We start from the raw sequence: 16,438 nt of genomic DNA on the forward strand, positions 1-16,438 counted from the left end.
TCTATACCCACAATAAAGCAGCATAGCTTTTAGCCATTTTAGCTCAATAGAGTCAGGGTAGCCCAACTGAACTTTCCCACCCACATACAGGTTTTGGACTGATGTGAAGTGGCCACACTGCCAGTACTTCAAAATGTAATCAGGAGTAATGGAATTTGTGTCACCTTGATGATTTTTCAATTATTCAGCACAGATGACTGAGTTAACACAACTGGAAAATACGTGCTTCCTGCCACAGGGCCAGAGGTTATGGGCCTAGAGGTTACAGACCACTCAGGGAGTCTAGATGAGTTGAACCCTGTATACGTCTTGCCAGTGGAGTTTGTGTCTTCCTGTGCAGGTCAGTGTTGCCTGTCACAACATCCTCTCCAAACAGAGGAAGCAGCTAACAGGCATTTTAGAATGCAAAGAAAGGCAATTGTACAGATACTGTGGGTTGATCACTGCCAGCAGCTAAGCACTTATGCAGGCTGACCCTCACTTCATCCTGGCCAGACCCAATACGAAAGAAAGGATGTAAAATGCAGTGAAAGAAGGTCAGATATTAAAAGATGGTAATAGTAATAAAGTCTTAACACATTCTCAAGGAGCTTGATAAGTTAATATGTGACTGAGAAACTACTCCAGTAAGTTAATATATTTCAGCAAAATAAAGTCACAGATCTGTAGATTCACAAACACACATTGGTATGCACACAGGCGGGTGTGGGCAACAGATGCACAACACACAAGTGAACATCTCACTTCAGCCTGGGTACTAGGACATGTGAGGAGAGCTCTTCTCCCATCTTACCCTGTGTAAATACTGGTGGAGTTGCAGAAAAAATCTGAGTAAGCCCTGTTGCACAACCATGCATTAGTACAGGTAAAAATGGTATGGTAGCCTTACCTCAAACTCCTGAATTACAGTAGTCAATTGGGAATATTTAAGGCAGGTTTCATCTAGCAAAGCCAGATTCCTATCAAACTGCATAATGTATGCTATGTGGTGATTCAGCCTTGATTTTCTGGAGAGGAAAATGTCAGCAACTTTCTGGTGTTCCTCCCTAAGATCACAGAAAGAAAAGAAGCAGCAGTTAAATGAATAAAAATTAAGAAGAGCCACATTTGCTTCTTTCTTGCTGTGTTAGACTCACAGTGGCTAAGGACATTGTGCAGCTGAAGCCTAGGTGAAATGGCAGGAGAGAGGGAGTGCTTCTCTGAAATACTGGACAACAAAATAGGCTGCTGTGGAATGGGCACCATAAGGGGCTGATCCTTTGGCTGTGCCTTTGCTATAGCAGCACTGTGTGTCTGTAGTAGGTAGAACACAGCTGTGTCCTCTCAAGACACAGCTGCTGCTTCTCTAAACGGACCTTCTGGCTGCTGCAGTGCTTTGAGCACTGCTTGTGGGGGACAATATTACATCTTCAGTTGTAATATCTTCAGCTCTCCTTCATTGCCCCCATCTCAGCACTGCTCCACAACCCTCTGTCTCTGCACCCAGTTGCACAGTACTGAAATTTTTACAGAAGCAGTACAGGAACGGGACAAAATGTGAGACTGCAAATGAGTAATTGTAGTTAAACGAGGAACATGAGTTCTGGGCATGTCAGGGCAACAGAGTATTGGGGAACTTCAGGCACAGGGTAGTACTTACTGGAAGGTTCGAGTGGTGGTGACCTGGGAACCTGTGTGAGAGCTCCCGTGGGCCATCTGTCATTCTGTTGTGCTGGCAGCATTTCCAGAACAGTCCTCTTTTTTTGCCCCAGTGCCACATATTAGTTCTAGAGAGAATCTTAGGGCACTTCCCATTATGACCCTTTTGTCTTAGGGAATGGATAGCATGCTGCCAGAGTAGGGTTGTGACTTCTTTAAGACACAAGTAATTTTAAATCCTAGTTGGAAACATGATATCTGTTTATGCTGTAAGTGTGCAAATCATAAATAATTACATTTTTAAAGTCTTTCTGGCATTTGTAACAGTCCCTTGGTGGGCACAAAGCATTATACAGTTCCCTTTAGTCTTTTCTTTCCTTGTGTGCTTTGACTTCTGAAAAGTTCTCCTGATTTAATTCCGTAACTGCTCAGTGGCACTGTTGGGGTAGGATCAGCCACTGTCAGTGATACTACTCCTGGAGTCTATCACGGTTGGAGGTGTTGGGGCTGCATAATCCATCACAAGCTGTCAGAGCCAGAGTTGTTCAGTCTAGGCCAGGGGCTGTGGTAGGTTTAGTCAGCATGGGTCTGCAGAGGTAATTTCTCTTGGACATTCTTTGTCCAGAAGCTTGACAGACTAGGGCCTGGCAGCCTGGCTTAGGTAAGAGGCCTCCTTGAGTCAATTGATTTTGGAGCTTTATCTGTCCTAGGCATGGTTTTATTCCCTCATGGAAGGACTTCGCCCTCTGAGGATGTTTAGCTTAGGTGGAGTCCCTCAGCAGGCTGCCAGTGTCTGTTTGGCTGGAAGCCCAGCCAGCCCAGAGCCCTGCCTTGGTGCTGGGAGCCAGAGGGTGTCTCTTATCCCAGCACTACACTCTTGCCATGTAGATTTCTGTGAGCAGATGATCCTCAGGATCAGTTCTGGTGTCTGCTGTTCTGCCTCCCATGGCACGAGCCTGTGACTTTCAAGCCATGAGTGTGAAGCCACTTGGTGATGACTATGAACTGGCTTCAGAAGATAATGCCTACAAAGCAGGCTGTCCTCACTGCACAATGGGGCCACTTTGGAGTCATGAGCTGTTCACTATGCAGATGTTTCAGTATTTGGTTTCTTAGCCTGACAAGCTCTACATTTACTTCCTGCTTGCCTGCAAAATCTGAAAAAGTAGTTCAGGTTCTATTCCTTTCACCTCTGCTGAAGTCCCAGCCTCCCTGTTAGTGAGGTTAAGGGAGCTCTGATGTGTTCACCCACCTGCTGTGGAGGGTAGGTTAAAGCCACCAAACCATGACATGCTGTACTTACCATTTAAGTACTCTTTCTTCCAGTTCTCCTAGGATGTCTTGGTGCAATTCATGTATTTCTGGCAGTTCACGTAAGCCCTGCTTGAGTTTAACTACTTCTTCTTGTTCATTTTCATCATCTTCTCCAAGCACCTTCAAGATACTTTCATAGAAATCCTGTGAACAATACAGAAATTAGGCAAACAGACCATTACATTTTTTTTACTCCTTAACTATGCCTTCTGCTGCCAGACACATCCCCTCTTCACAGGCAGTGACTGGAGAAGATCAGGCATTTAAAGCTGCCTGGATGTGGAGGCCTGATGGCAAATATGGCACTGGGGTGCCTGGCAGGAAGGCTGATGCTGAGCAGAGGTGTAACCACTGCTTTGCTGCTGAGACAGGTTCCTAAACAGGGGTTCTGGCTGCCTTTGCCAGAAGCTAGCGTGTTGTAACTAGATGGTTTATCTTCACAGCAGTATCTGGTGTTCAAAAGCAGCAGCCTTCATTCAATAAAACTGAAAAGGTGCAATTTCACCACAGTGATTTCCCGTTCACATTCCCAGATAGTCCTGAATCTCTCGACTTCCTCCTGAAGCTCAGTCACCAGTTACCTGGTCGCAGCGCACAGGTCTTTGCTGTCCTCTGGCAAGAGACAGGCTCAGACTCTCCACACCTGCATGGCTGCATGTTTCTGACAAAGGTCGGGCTAGGTCGCCACATGTCTTCTGACCCTGGCTTTGGACTGAGTGGAGACCGTTGCTGGTGGTCTTCCTGGGAGGGTGAGGCCTCCAGTCGTGCCTGCCTGCCTGCAGGCCCTGTCGTGCCCTTCGAGCCCGGTCCTCCCGCTCCTGGGGCTGTCCCAGGGGCTGTTCCTGCCCAGGCCCGGGCAGAGTGGCTGCCTCTCAGGTGCTCACTCTCCCTGCCTGGGCAGCCTCTCCCTCCTTGTGCTTTGCCCCGGTTTTTAGCTGCTAAGGAAGGGTCCCCCGGTGTGATCCCCACTCCAGAGCCCTTTGCCTCAGTGACTGTGATCAAGTATGATACAACGTGATCTCACTTGGTCTGGTCAGTAGTCCAGATCACAAGACTTACTAGAAATCAGCGTCACTAGGAAAACAGCCAACTTTGATTTATGTCAGATTATGCCACATGTTACGGATGTGCTAACACTGCGTGATGAGGAAAAAAAAAAAGGATCTGAAAGAACTGATTTCCATAAAACTTGCTGATGTGTATGAGCAACTCAAATGAGTATGTTTCACTGGGCATCCATATTTTACATTACATAGTCCACTTTAGTTTGATTAAATCAAGGTAGCTGTATTGATTTCATCATGCTAGGGATCTCGTTGGTATGATTGTGGTCCTGCTGAAAGGTTTTATCAGGAGCAGAAGGGGCTCTGGGCAAAGAACTTGAAAATTCCTCTCTCCTTACCAGCAGGAACTGAGGCCAGGTGAAAGGAGTCTATAGTATACTCAGGTTCATCCTGTCTTTTCTGTTGTAACATTATCAGCTGCAGTATACCCACTGGACCACTGTGAACTGGAATGACTGGACTATCTAATAGATACTAGCCAAAAGGAAAGTCATACATACTCTTACGTTTTTTTTAGTAACTGTGACAGAAAAAGCATTTGTTTTCTGAAAAGCCACTAGAACTAGGTAAAAAAAAAAAATCATTATGACAATTTTCTTTTTACTAACTATATCCTGGATAAAACAAGATCATAACAATTTTTGAAAATGGCATTATTGTGTTTTCTAATTATCTGTATCTGGTTTCCACAGTGTGTCCTGCCCCAGTACCACAAATAACCCCACTGTTGTGCTGTTCCTGCTCCCGTTTCTCCTGTGTGCGAGTGAGCTGATCTAGCTACATATTTCAGCCAGTGTACACTCTAGAGGCTTTCTAACCAACTGAGCCAGTGAATCCATCTTCTGGATGCTTCTCCTAACTCAAAGGAATCTGTAACCTTTCCAAGTTCTCAGTCATCATAATTAATCCAGACTGGGGAAACGGAAAGCATCCAAAGGGTTCTTTGAGCTTATTGTGCCTGGGGAAGTGAATAGCTGTAGTTAAGTTCACTACTGATGTGCTTAAGTAACCTATTATGTTATAGAAATGTCATCTTTTCCAAATTAACATTGAACAGCTCTTTATCTGTCCACTTTCCAACATAGCTGAGCAACAAGATTAACACTCCTTTCCCACAGCATCTCAGTGGACTAAATTAGTCATTAATTGCCTGCCTCTTTGATTTTAATGAATTCTCAGACAAATTATTTCATTTCAGTTGCCTGGATAGCCAGCTTCCTAATGATTAATAAAAATCCTACAGGATAACAGTAATCACTATAAATGTCCATTAAAAAAAAAAGAAGTCACTATTGAAAAGGCCAAGTGCCTGAGAAGCCATTAGTGGATGCAAAGTGCTCTGGCAGTCTCACTAACTCTGGTCAATCATGCCTCCCAAACGTCTCCTGAGTCTGTCACCCAAACCGTGTCTAAACACAGAAGGTAGCAAACGGTGAGTCCATATAACTCCCTGCTGGGTCAAAACTTTCTTAGAACAGAAACATGAAGTAAAGTTGTTCAATTCAAGACTCTGGCATGATGGCTGGATGGTCTCATCCAGGGGTATATGAAGCTGTGGATCTCATTCCTGTCTTAGCCTGTCCCTGCACCAGTGGTGGTGAGTGCATGTGGAAGCATAACCCTCACTGGTAAGGCGACATGGAAAGTTAGCAACTGTGCTATAAAAACACAGTTTTGAAATGTGAAACTTTTCAGTACTTTTTGGGCGCCCAAAAACAAGCCCTTTACAGCCATCCAGCAGCCAAAACCCTAACATCTCTGAAATAAACCCTAAAAATAATGACATCAAACAAAACAGGATCAAAATCTGCAGCCACAAAAGTTGGTTGGTTTGTGTTTTTCCTATTTTGTATGTGTACATCACTAACACACACAAGTAATGTTTTTTCCCCAAGATACAGGTAATGCTGGGAATGGGGACTGTAACCTACAGCCTGTTAGAAGGTCACAAGACAAGGAGGAATATGGGGTTAGTGTCTACAAGATCTTAGGATTTATGTAGAGCACTACCTAGCTGTGGTGCTTGGCTCTTGGAGCAGAATCTGATCCTCTGTGTGAGGTGATGAGTCTCACTGCAGGGTGTTGGGGTATGAGATGCTTTAGAGATGCTGGCAGTGCCTACTAATGCTAAGAGGAAAATGGTGATTACAGGACAGTTTTGGGAAAAAGGTATGTAAATACCTGGTTCAGAGCTACAGGAAAGTAGCACAGTTTACCTAGGATCAGCAACCTGGAAACCTTTGTAGCAGGTGGTTATCTCCAGGTACTCTTTCAAAGGGATTGGCAGCCAGAGATTTTTGCTAGAGAACTTAGCAAGGAAGTTTCATTCATTATCTGAGATGTGAGATGTGACATTCTAATCTAAAGGCAAAAGGAGTCTGTGCTGCTAGGATTTTGTAAGCAGATGCAGAAAAGGTGAGGCTGTGTATTAAATCTCTCCAATAAGGGGCTGAAATGCTTTGGAGTCCAGCTGCAAAAATGAATTATAGCAATCCTGTATGCATATCAACAGCCATTTTGTGAGATGGATACATCCCATACATATTGTTCTCTGCATTTCAGCCCTGCTGCCAGTTAGCCTCTTTTAGCCTGAGAACGTTTAACCTTTCAGGACCCTAGTGAAAGGCTATTATCAGCTAAAACACTGCTTCAGGCAGCTAATTTACCCAGGAGAAAAAGCTGCCTGTAAATATATGTATATATATTTGCTATATTGGGTGATTTCTCTTCTTGAAATTCTACTTGAAAATAAGCCAGGGTACAGTAATTCAATTTGGATTCAGAATATCTGTTTGCTTTTTCTGTGTATAACAGAAAAGGCCAGGTTAGATCAGTTCATCTAGTGGCCCATGGATCCCTGGGGAACCAGGGAGTACTGCAACAGGTAACTGGGAAATTATAGGATTGAAATCAGTCTCTACCTCCACTGTATAAAGCTGATAGATCTGCTACCTGCAAGAGGCTGAAAGCAACTATGTTGATTAGAAAGCTGAGTAGGCTGGTAGGAGAGAAAGTCAAGATTTTGACTTAAAGGTGTAGCTAAACAGATAGTAAACTGGTCAAGAGATGCTGACCAGTTGATTGCAATTGATTGCATACAATGGTGCAGGCTTTTACAGCCACTTTACCTTCTAAAATGAAGGTGGATTAACAGATACTGCACATTGCAGGATCCAAGGCTCTTTTTGACATACAGGCATTACACCTGAGGGGGAGGGAGAAGAGTTCAAAGGGGAAGAAGTGTTCCCATATTAAAGCTGAATGCAGACGTGAGATGTTGTAGAGTATTATGTGAGCTAAGTCTGACTCATGGGTGGTTCCTGGAGTTACCTTCATTACGGCCAGCAGCCTCTATCCTAATGATGAAGGTGAAAGTGGCAACCCTGAATTAAAAAGTGGCACACCTTCTGTAGCAGAGAGTGACCTTTGATCTGAACTGAGCAGTGATCGTCCCAAATTTCTCACTACTAGGCTCAGCAGAAACAATGCCAGCTGAACAGCAGAAAATGCTATCACAGCAGACACAATTAGTCTCTTATCCTGCCATTGCAGGGTACAATCTAGGTCAGGAACCCTGACCTCAGCACACACATGCAGCCAAATACACACATTCATCCAAAACACTGCAAATGAGTTTCAGAACTGGCAAGCTGTAGAGTGTGCATTGTGAACACTGTGTCGGTGGGGCTTGTTACCAGGGGATTGTCCTCATGTGCTAGTGTGGCTTCTAGCCAAGTGTGCTAGTGTGACTTCCCTCCCTTTTAAGAGATACATAGATTATCTGGAAGCTACCTGGGCTCAACATTCCCACTGCAGAAACTCCATGGCTGATACAGAGCTGTTTTCCCACTGCTGATGAAGACAACAAAGAATAAAATGAAAAAGCCCAGCGTACTGTGAGGGCAGGCTGTTCTTTTGTTACACTGCATCTTTAGGCTTTGATAAGAGCTTCTGAGGGTCTAACAGCCAGCTAGCACTTCATTTAGCCAGCACGTTCCATTCACTAAAGCATTTAATTAGGAAAGTAGTAATTTGATTGGTCCAGCAGAACTTTGAACATCATCCAAGAAATTCACAGTAGTAAAAAAGGCTCAGCCAATCATTCACTGGAAGTGTAAATAATTAGAGAGATGGAGTTCTGTTTTGTCTAACATGCAATAGTGGCTCCTAAATAAGATGTTTATTTTTTTATTCTTGAGAACATGCTTCCCACAGGAGTTCTGAAAGTACAGTTTAACTAGTGAGCCTGACTTAATAATAATCTGCGTGTAGGTACCTTTGAATTAGTGACTTGAGTACTAAGATGATTTTGTTCTTTTTTTTATTTCCTAAGATTTGTTTTGTAGTCAGAAGCCCAGGATGCTCAGTGCAGAGCTGGATCCCAACTGTTCAAAAACTGGAGATTCAGCACGTTATATCTATTCATACCATATTCATATCCATACCTTCAAATACCAAGGAAGCATAAATCTAGGTCTTGGTGTTTCTAAGAATTGTGGCTCATTGTTATGAGGAAAATGCAAGCCAGGAAAAACAGAGGTGTTTAGACTGTTGTGTTTTCAGTGCAGAGCTGTCCTTCTAGGTATCTTAATTCAGTAAATGCCTTGGAGAGAAGTAATAATGACTTCAAAGGGGTTTGTGTGCAAAAAAAGGGGGGATTTTATGTAAAAAAGCTCAAGACAAAATAAACGTGAATGTTGTACACTATCAAGCAATGCTTGATCCCACAGAGACCGGACTCCTGAGGCAGTCTGAATCACACTGGGTTTGATTTGTGTACATCTAGTAAAGTCATTTGAAACAGACAGACTGAAGGGAAGCAAATAAATGAGGCTCTTGGTTCTTCAAGGTCATGTGTGAAACATTAGGCTGAGAAAGCAACCTGCAGCATTTTGTTCAGGAGCAAGCACTAAGAAAAAGATGACAAGTGCAGCCTGCATTGCTGGGGAAGAAAAACAGGAGAAAAGGATGTCAACACCTGAGGATTAAATGATCCTGAAGGAAATGCAAAGAGTAGTGAACTTTGAAAAACTAAATGGTGAGTACCAAGAGATCAGGGATTTGGACTGTAAGGCCCCCAAGTCCCATATGCTGAGTTCTGAACGAGTTCTTAATTCTCTGTTCCAGAGAGTTGCATTACCTTTGAATAGGGCAAGTAACAGCTAACCCTGTAGATTATTATCACTACTACCACACCAACTGATACTGAGTTTGTCAGCTAACACAGTATTTCCACTCTTTTAGTTCAATAGCAGAGTGGGTGTATGGAAATGTCATCATTCTGGCAATCAATTTACTAAAGTCTCTGCTGAAAGGCCAAACAGAATACGTTATGCTGAATGAACAGCAGGTCTAGCCAAGCCTAGAAATGAAATGGGAAACTGCTCCTGCTGCAGACTTAAGAGTTAAGTCTTTTTTCCCTTCTGAAAGCAGCTGGGGTGTGGCTTAGTTCCTTGCCTTTCTTACCAACATGTGGGTTTATGTAAGAAGATGAAACTTGAGGCTTGAAGATGAACATTAAGAAACTGTTTCCTTGAGAAAGCTGGTGATGGGGAACAAAGGGAAATGTTTTCCTGAACTGAGATAGGCTTTTGAGGAAGCCTTTGGCCCTAACTGGCAGAGAATAGGATGTTGTACCTTGACGGCAGTTTGGTGACTGACTGGTTGGTCACTGGTGGTTGCTTGTGACATCTGCCAGTGGGACCTGTGTCAACAGTGAGTGCACAGCAAAGGTCCATTTTTTAACTGATGTGACTGTTTGTTACTCCTAAATTCCCTCTACTCCAGTGGGGTGGGCAGGCAGGGAAACAAAATCCCAGCAAAGCAGAATTCAGTGGAATATTCTGTTACAAGACTGAAAGATACTAAAATACCAAACAAGTCCTTAGGAGGTGTCTCCCCAGCAGGAGAATAGGGAGTAGTTATGTTTTTCAGTTAAGCCTGGAAAACTTTTTTCATTCCTTCATATCTTCAGCCAACTCTGGAGCACTGCAGCAGATAAAATTAGCAGCCAAGCAGAGTTCTTCTTTAACTAACTTATGATGCAGGTTTGTTGTTTGGTTTTTTTTTTTGTATTAGGGATTGCCAACAGTTTGGAGTCCATCCAGCTGAAGGGCGAGCAGCATGTCCTTGCATCCATAAGTGTTTCTAAACTAAAAAAATTTAGCAAAGATATAAACCAGAATCCCTGTCCCATGTTAAAGTTGTAGCTTGGAAAAAAGAAAGCAAAAATGACATCTCCTGTTCCTTCCAAATTATATTTACAGACAGAAAAATATTATTATTTTGAAAATGCATAAATTACTCATTTAACAGATAGCCTCAGAGCCAAATTCACCACAACGGGATTTACCAGAGGAAGGAGAAAAGGGCAAATTAAGTCTTAAAGGGACTGAGAAAGTCCTGAAGCATCCATTTCCTGGCCCAGGAACAGCACAGGCAAGGCAGCCTGGCAGTAAAATGGTGCTATAGCAGCCTTCATGCTGTGGTTGAAGGCACTGAAGCGCCTTGCAAGATTTGGATCTATAAACTGAAGATTTTTCAGGCCATGGTAGTTAGGCACTTTTATGTCCTAGAGATACATGGAAAATGCTAGGATGTAATTCTATATATCAAGAAGAAGTCTCTCCTAGACAACTCCACTAAATACACAGTGGTTCAGCCCTGCATTTACATGCTGTCCATAATGTACCAAATGTACTTGGAAATCAAAGATAAATACATTAAAGAAGGTTTTAATTGAATGCATCTAATGATGATACAGAGTGGCTGATACTCCCTGGGCATGATAATTTCCTGTGTGTGTACTTCTCTTCTGTTTTGATTTAGAAGCTGGCAGAGGCATCTCTTTTATTTTATTTTTTTTCTTTTTTTTTCTTTCTTTTTTTTCTTGGTGATACTTTTGGAAATCTTAATTTCAGCAAGGAGTTCTGTGGGTATTCTTCATGATCAGAAGCACTTTAGTCCACCCTGGCTTCCTCAGGATACAATGAATAGCTCCATCTGTCTCTCACTGGTGTCAAGTAGCTTGTCTGGCTGTGCAGAAATCAGAGGAAACCCAGGACAGTCAAATGGCTAGAGGCACATTTCACCAATTTATCAAAATACTGGTAGACTTCAGTGAAGCAGCCAAGTTCCTTAAAGTGTTTGGTTCCTAGCTGACCAGCCTGGCAGTTTCTGATCTGTTGAAATGCAATAACCTGCAAGGTGTTTGTCACACTTAAGGCTGATCTCCTGCTTCTGCTCACCAAGCCTGAGAAGGCTCTGAAGCTTTGGTGGCTTTCTTGAGAGGCACGGTGGGCAGGCAGCAATGCAAGGCTCACCTCATTACTTTTCACTCCATAAGAGTTCCCGTCCACTGCTGGGGCTGAGGGTGTCCTCCAAGGACAGCCTACGGCTACTTTTTCCCTTCTCAGGGAATTTCTTTCCAAGCAGCAGTGGGCATGCTTTATGTGGTGGCTCTTATTCCCTACTGCCTTGCAACTAACAGCCAAGAAAGATGTTGAGAGTGAGGTTCACCATAAACCATCCCTCCTCAAATTCACCTCAGTCCCTTCAATGCTTTTATGTCTTCTAAATTGCAACTAGGTAAAAGAGCCATTAGGTTCCAGTGATCAAAATAATTTACTTACCACACGTAATAGCTGGAGCATCTCCACGTATCTGGGGAAAGAGACAAACTTTTATTTATTGACATCAAACCACTGCTGAAGGGTGAATTGTGTAGCCTCAGTTTTAGGAGAGCAGCAGATAGGGTTGTAACAATGAACTCACACTTTTTCTGAAGACATCAGCTCCTGGGCAATAAGGTAAGCTCTGGACTGGCCTTCTTTCTGTCAACAGCAAAAAACAGAGACAAATTAAGACACGTCTTATTCCAAGAAATAAAGTAGTGTTAGAGAGCACTTTGAACTGAGATATTTCTTCAGTAAAAACCGTGAGCAGGCTTTTATTCTTTGTTGTTCTGTGCCTGGCATCCTGGAGTCCTTTCCATAACAGGGTGTTTCTGCAATTCAAATACTACTAGTGTGGTACAGTACAACAGCTGTTTAGGCAGATGTCAAGTTTGAAAAATGTGTTCTTTTTGAAGAACCAGAGAACTTTTCTGTTGTTTTTTACCAGTCCAAAATTCATTAGAGAGAGCAGAAAGTGCCTAGCACTGAGTAGGCTACCTTCATGGCTGTTTGGGATCATACTATGTGTTGGTACACTTTGTTACATGGAAAAGGGAGTTCTTTATCAAAATGATCATATTCCAAAGTGTTCTGGCTGCTGCGAGACCTGTGGAAGCAAATGGGGCAAAGGACTCTTGCATGCTAAACAAAATGTCCAAACTGAATGGCCATAAGTATCTCCAGAAAGCAAAGAGCCTGAACTCCAGCAGACAACATCTCAGTGGCATCTACTTAGCTGAAAGGCATTTCAGAAGACACAGAAAACTGTGAAAGAAACAAAGTGTATGGCTCTGAGGTGCAAGTGGCTAGTTAGGGTATTTTGCTCCTATTTCATGACTTAGCCTTATGGTGAGAAATTACCAAAGCATGGAAATATTTACTGAAAGGAATCTACTGGGAAAAGTTTGACTTACTTAGTAGTGGTGAAGTACAGAACTAAAACAGTAGTGCAGCAGTGGTGAAGAAAAGCAGCCCTCACTGACCTGAAGTGGTCTCAGGGGAGGTGAATTCAGCAGCAAGACTTTGTGACCTTGCCAAACCAGGTTTGCTGGAAACTCAATGCTTACAGATCCTGCTTCTGAAAGCTGGACTGGGACTTGAAGTGATGTGATGCAGTTCCTTGGTATAACTGACATGTGGGAAGTTTGTGGCTCTATTTCCACCACAAATTCTGTGTGTCAGGTTGCTAGAGATCAGGGAATGTGAAACTTAATTGAAGAGCAAATGAAAGGGGGTCTGTTTCTTTCTGGGTCTCCTAGCCCAACACTGGCTGTCCAGGATGTCCTCTGTGGACAAGCCTGGCTCCACAGTGTCAGGAAGCAGAGTGCATTTCCCCAGCAGGCCAGGCCCGTTTTCCCTTTGCACACACACATTGTCACACTCTGTAATTCGTCTCATGATTAATATGTCTTCGCCAAGAGCACAGGGACCCCGGTGCCACACGGCCCATCTAGGTGAGTTTGAGACAGTCTCTCTAGGCGTTGCCCATCTTGTGTTATTTAATTGCTGTTTGTTTAACCAGGAAATGAGCTCTGAGATTGATGACAGTGTCCAGAGACAAAACTTCTGGAAATGGGGGTTTGAGGGTGTGCAAGGTTCTGAAACAAAGTCCAAGTGATTATTTTAGCATGGCTAAGGTGCCCCCTTTTTAGCAACCTGTGCTCCCTGCAGCTAGTCCTGTGCCCAGCCCTGGCTCCTTCCCAGCTCCCATCCCAGAAGCTGCACTCCAGGCCTCACTGCAATCCTCTGTTTAGCAGACGGAGGCCATGCAGCCACATGGGGACCTTTAGCTTTCTGCTTCACTGACTCTTGTCTTGTAGCCTCATCGCCCCATCCTCAGCAAAACCCAATGCTTGATACAGCGTTTGCAATATGCAATATACAATTGCAATACATAACTGAAATATCTCCTTGTTCTCTCAGCTCTGAAAAAAATGCTAGTGCCAGGAAGGTCACAAACACAAAAGCACCTAAACCAGGTTAGGAGCTTGTACAGTTGCTACAGCTCAGCTGAGCAACATAACTTGCAAAGCAAAGATGATACTGTGCCATCATCTCTCCATTAGCTAAACTAAGCCCTGCAGCCCTTCCCCAAACGGATACCAAGTGTACTGATGGAAAACTAAGACCTAGAGATGACTTGTGACTTGCTCAGAGTTTCTCCTTCTCCAACAGACAATGTTTTCCAGTGTATAATGAAGCACCACCACCAGAAAGCTTTTGTTTAGAGCAATAATGCTTTACAGAGCACAAGTGTGAGCACAGCTGAAGTACAAGTCCTAGGTAACTCAAACTGATAAACTGTAGGTTTTGTGTTCCTTTTGTGCCTTCTAGTAGAAAAAAAAACATTTGGGCTAAGAAGGGTTCAAGTAGTCAACAGTGGAGAAAGGTGATTAATGGCCCGTGCTGATGTGGCACTTAACTGGTGCAGGATTCCCTTCTCTGTGGTAGCAATCCAGTTCATGTAGGGATGACTCCACACGGAGTGATTTATATGCTCTGGCTTTGTCCTGACCAATGCCAAGGCATCTGTGGTGACAGTGCCAGGTATCTCAGAGCTCTCAGTCATGCTGACGCAGCTGCTTAGCTTAAGAAGTTGTGGGGCTGAGGGAAAATGTGCCTCCATTGGGCTGGGGGTTGTACGGCCTAAGACCAGCACAAGTAGATCACAGAACAGTTCACTAAAATAGAACCATTGGTGCCGTGCAAGCCACTCATCTGGAGTAACCCTTTGCATTTCAAAAGCAGGGTAACTAGTACCTTAGATAACTAGAAGCAGCAGCTCCATTCTGGTGTGTCCCACTGTCTTGCCATGGTGACATGGACAAAATGCATCTCTTCCTGCATTTTCCTCTATGTGTGTCTTATTTCAGACTCCTCAGGGTAGGTGCATTGCAGCTGGATGGAACCCAGCACAAGAACACTGACAGCAACTTGCAGGCTTCAGCCTCTGAGCTGAGTGACTTCATAATGCCCCTTTTGTAATTATTATGAACTGTGTAGCAGTTCCCAGTCATGTCACAGTGGTGTCGACAGTAAACTGGGACATTACAAATACAAGTGGCTTTCTCAGGCTGTCTGTGAATTTGTTAGAGAAAAGGAAAAGCAGTCCACATCTTCTGTCTCCCAGGCCCCTTCCCTGAAAAGCTAGAGTGCAGCTCTCCTGGGGAATCTGGGTCATTGTATAAATCAAGAGCTGCCAGAGGCATCTGAATTAGGTAGGTCCTCAAGGCACACAAATCTGTCATTCCCAGCTCCAGCACGTTTCAGTTCTCTGTGCGTGTGTGCATGTGTATGTGTTTTAATATGTGAAGGTTAAAGGTTTGCAAAACAGAATGATTAATGGAGTCTGGAAACAAAGCCCACGCAGTGGAAATAGATAAGCAGCAGCAAAGGCAGCTTCTGTTCTGCTGCCATCAGACAGTAGCTGCTCTGCTTGTTGTAAGACCTTTGTGGCTAAGCTCAGTGTACCCTGTTTGTGTGGGGCACAGATCCCTTCCATCTGCAATTCTGGGTTGCTATTGCTCTTTTTCTCCACTGCCTTATTTTGACACCTGGGAGGAGGGTAGAGCATCTTGCCTCCAGTGCTGCCTTCTCACGAGTACAGCACTAGGAGTTGTTGCTCTATGAGGTTCCTCTTCGTGCCCCATCCCCAGCACACCACCATATAAAGGTAATGAGCAGCCCTCCAGTCTGGCTAAGATCAGATGTATTAAACTTAAAGCCCTAAATGACTAGCTAGAATGCTTTGTGTTTTCATTGACATAAACTCCAGCCATGTCTGGTCTGAATTCTCTTTATTTTATACCGTTTTGCTGTGGTTACATGCTTGCTAATCACCTCACTACAGACATTCACATTTTGCCAAGGTGACATCTCATCTCTGTTATTCTGGCTGTATATACAGCTCCTTGTAACATACTGCTGATCAACCAGCAGGTGTTGATTCTAGATCTTTTCAAACCATGGAGCTGAGCTTCTCAAAAGTAGATTTTCAAGATTATGTTGTCTCTATTTCTGATCTTTTAAAAACTGAATGTTTTGAGACTGCTACAAAAACTTAAGTTCAGCCAAACTTGATTTGAAGTTGGTTCCTAGTCAAATCTGAACTATTAAACTAATTTCCCCTTGAATTCCTTTCATGCATGTAAGCTAGATGGGTTCAAGATGGATTTATCATTTTTTAGGAGTAAAAAAACAACCATGAAGTTCAGGTTTGAATCCAGCTCAATGACGTCTTGAGTAAAACCCTACAAAAAAGTCAGTAAGATTTGTTTTAGCAACCTTGAATTTGCTTCCAAGTGCACAGTGGTTGCATGCTTTTCCCTTGTGAACTCAAGTCACAATTTTATTGTCACCTCTCTGCTGACATCACAACTAAGACATGCTGAGAAAACCTCACCAGCTGAGATAACACGTGTATGCTCTAAAAATGCTAGTGATTTGTCAGCTAACTAATAGAACTTGAAGGAAAAATATGCCACTGGTACCATGGGCAGCTCAGCATCCTGCAGGGTAGATGCAAAGCAATACAGCACACAGGGAAGTCAAAAGGAGCTGTTCTCCCTCAGAGAGCAACAGCGATTTCACTTCCCTTTCATGGTCATTCCATTTGCAATTTTTCTGTTTCTGAAAAAAATGGTGTCCTGGTAAGGGGAAAATTCTGCTCCCTTCTCTTTACACTTGCCCCTAGACAAAGCTTCATATACTAGAAATGCCTGAAGAGATCCAGTCTTTCTAGAATCAATA

The 16,438-nt window shown here is 43.5% G+C and overlaps 1 protein-coding gene and 1 long non-coding RNA gene across 4 annotated transcripts in view; one reads left to right on the plus strand and one right to left on the minus strand.

Annotated features, from left to right (window-relative positions):
* Window positions 1-16,438, plus strand: part of LOC127388153 (uncharacterized) — a 145,247-nt gene that overhangs the window by 35,608 nt on the left and 93,201 nt on the right. The window lies entirely within an intron of this gene.
* The window catches only part of FGD5 (FYVE, RhoGEF and PH domain containing 5), a 78,834-nt gene that overhangs the window by 31,310 nt on the left and 31,086 nt on the right, over window positions 1-16,438 (minus strand). For all 3 annotated transcript variants that reach the window (XM_051627321.1, XM_051627320.1, XM_051627322.1), the window contains exons 4-7: window positions 11,790-11,848; window positions 11,648-11,678; window positions 2,942-3,096; window positions 890-1,046 (exon numbers count right to left, since the gene is read on the minus strand). In XM_051627321.1, the coding sequence (XP_051483281.1) occupies window positions 890-1,046; window positions 2,942-3,096; window positions 11,648-11,678; window positions 11,790-11,848 (402 nt within the window). The remainder of the gene's footprint in view (window positions 1-889; window positions 1,047-2,941; window positions 3,097-11,647; window positions 11,679-11,789; window positions 11,849-16,438) is intronic.

The sequence above is a fragment of the Apus apus genome, chromosome 9 (assembly GCF_020740795.1).
Source record: "Apus apus isolate bApuApu2 chromosome 9, bApuApu2.pri.cur, whole genome shotgun sequence".
Classification (NCBI taxonomy): Eukaryota; Metazoa; Chordata; class Aves; order Apodiformes; family Apodidae; genus Apus; species Apus apus.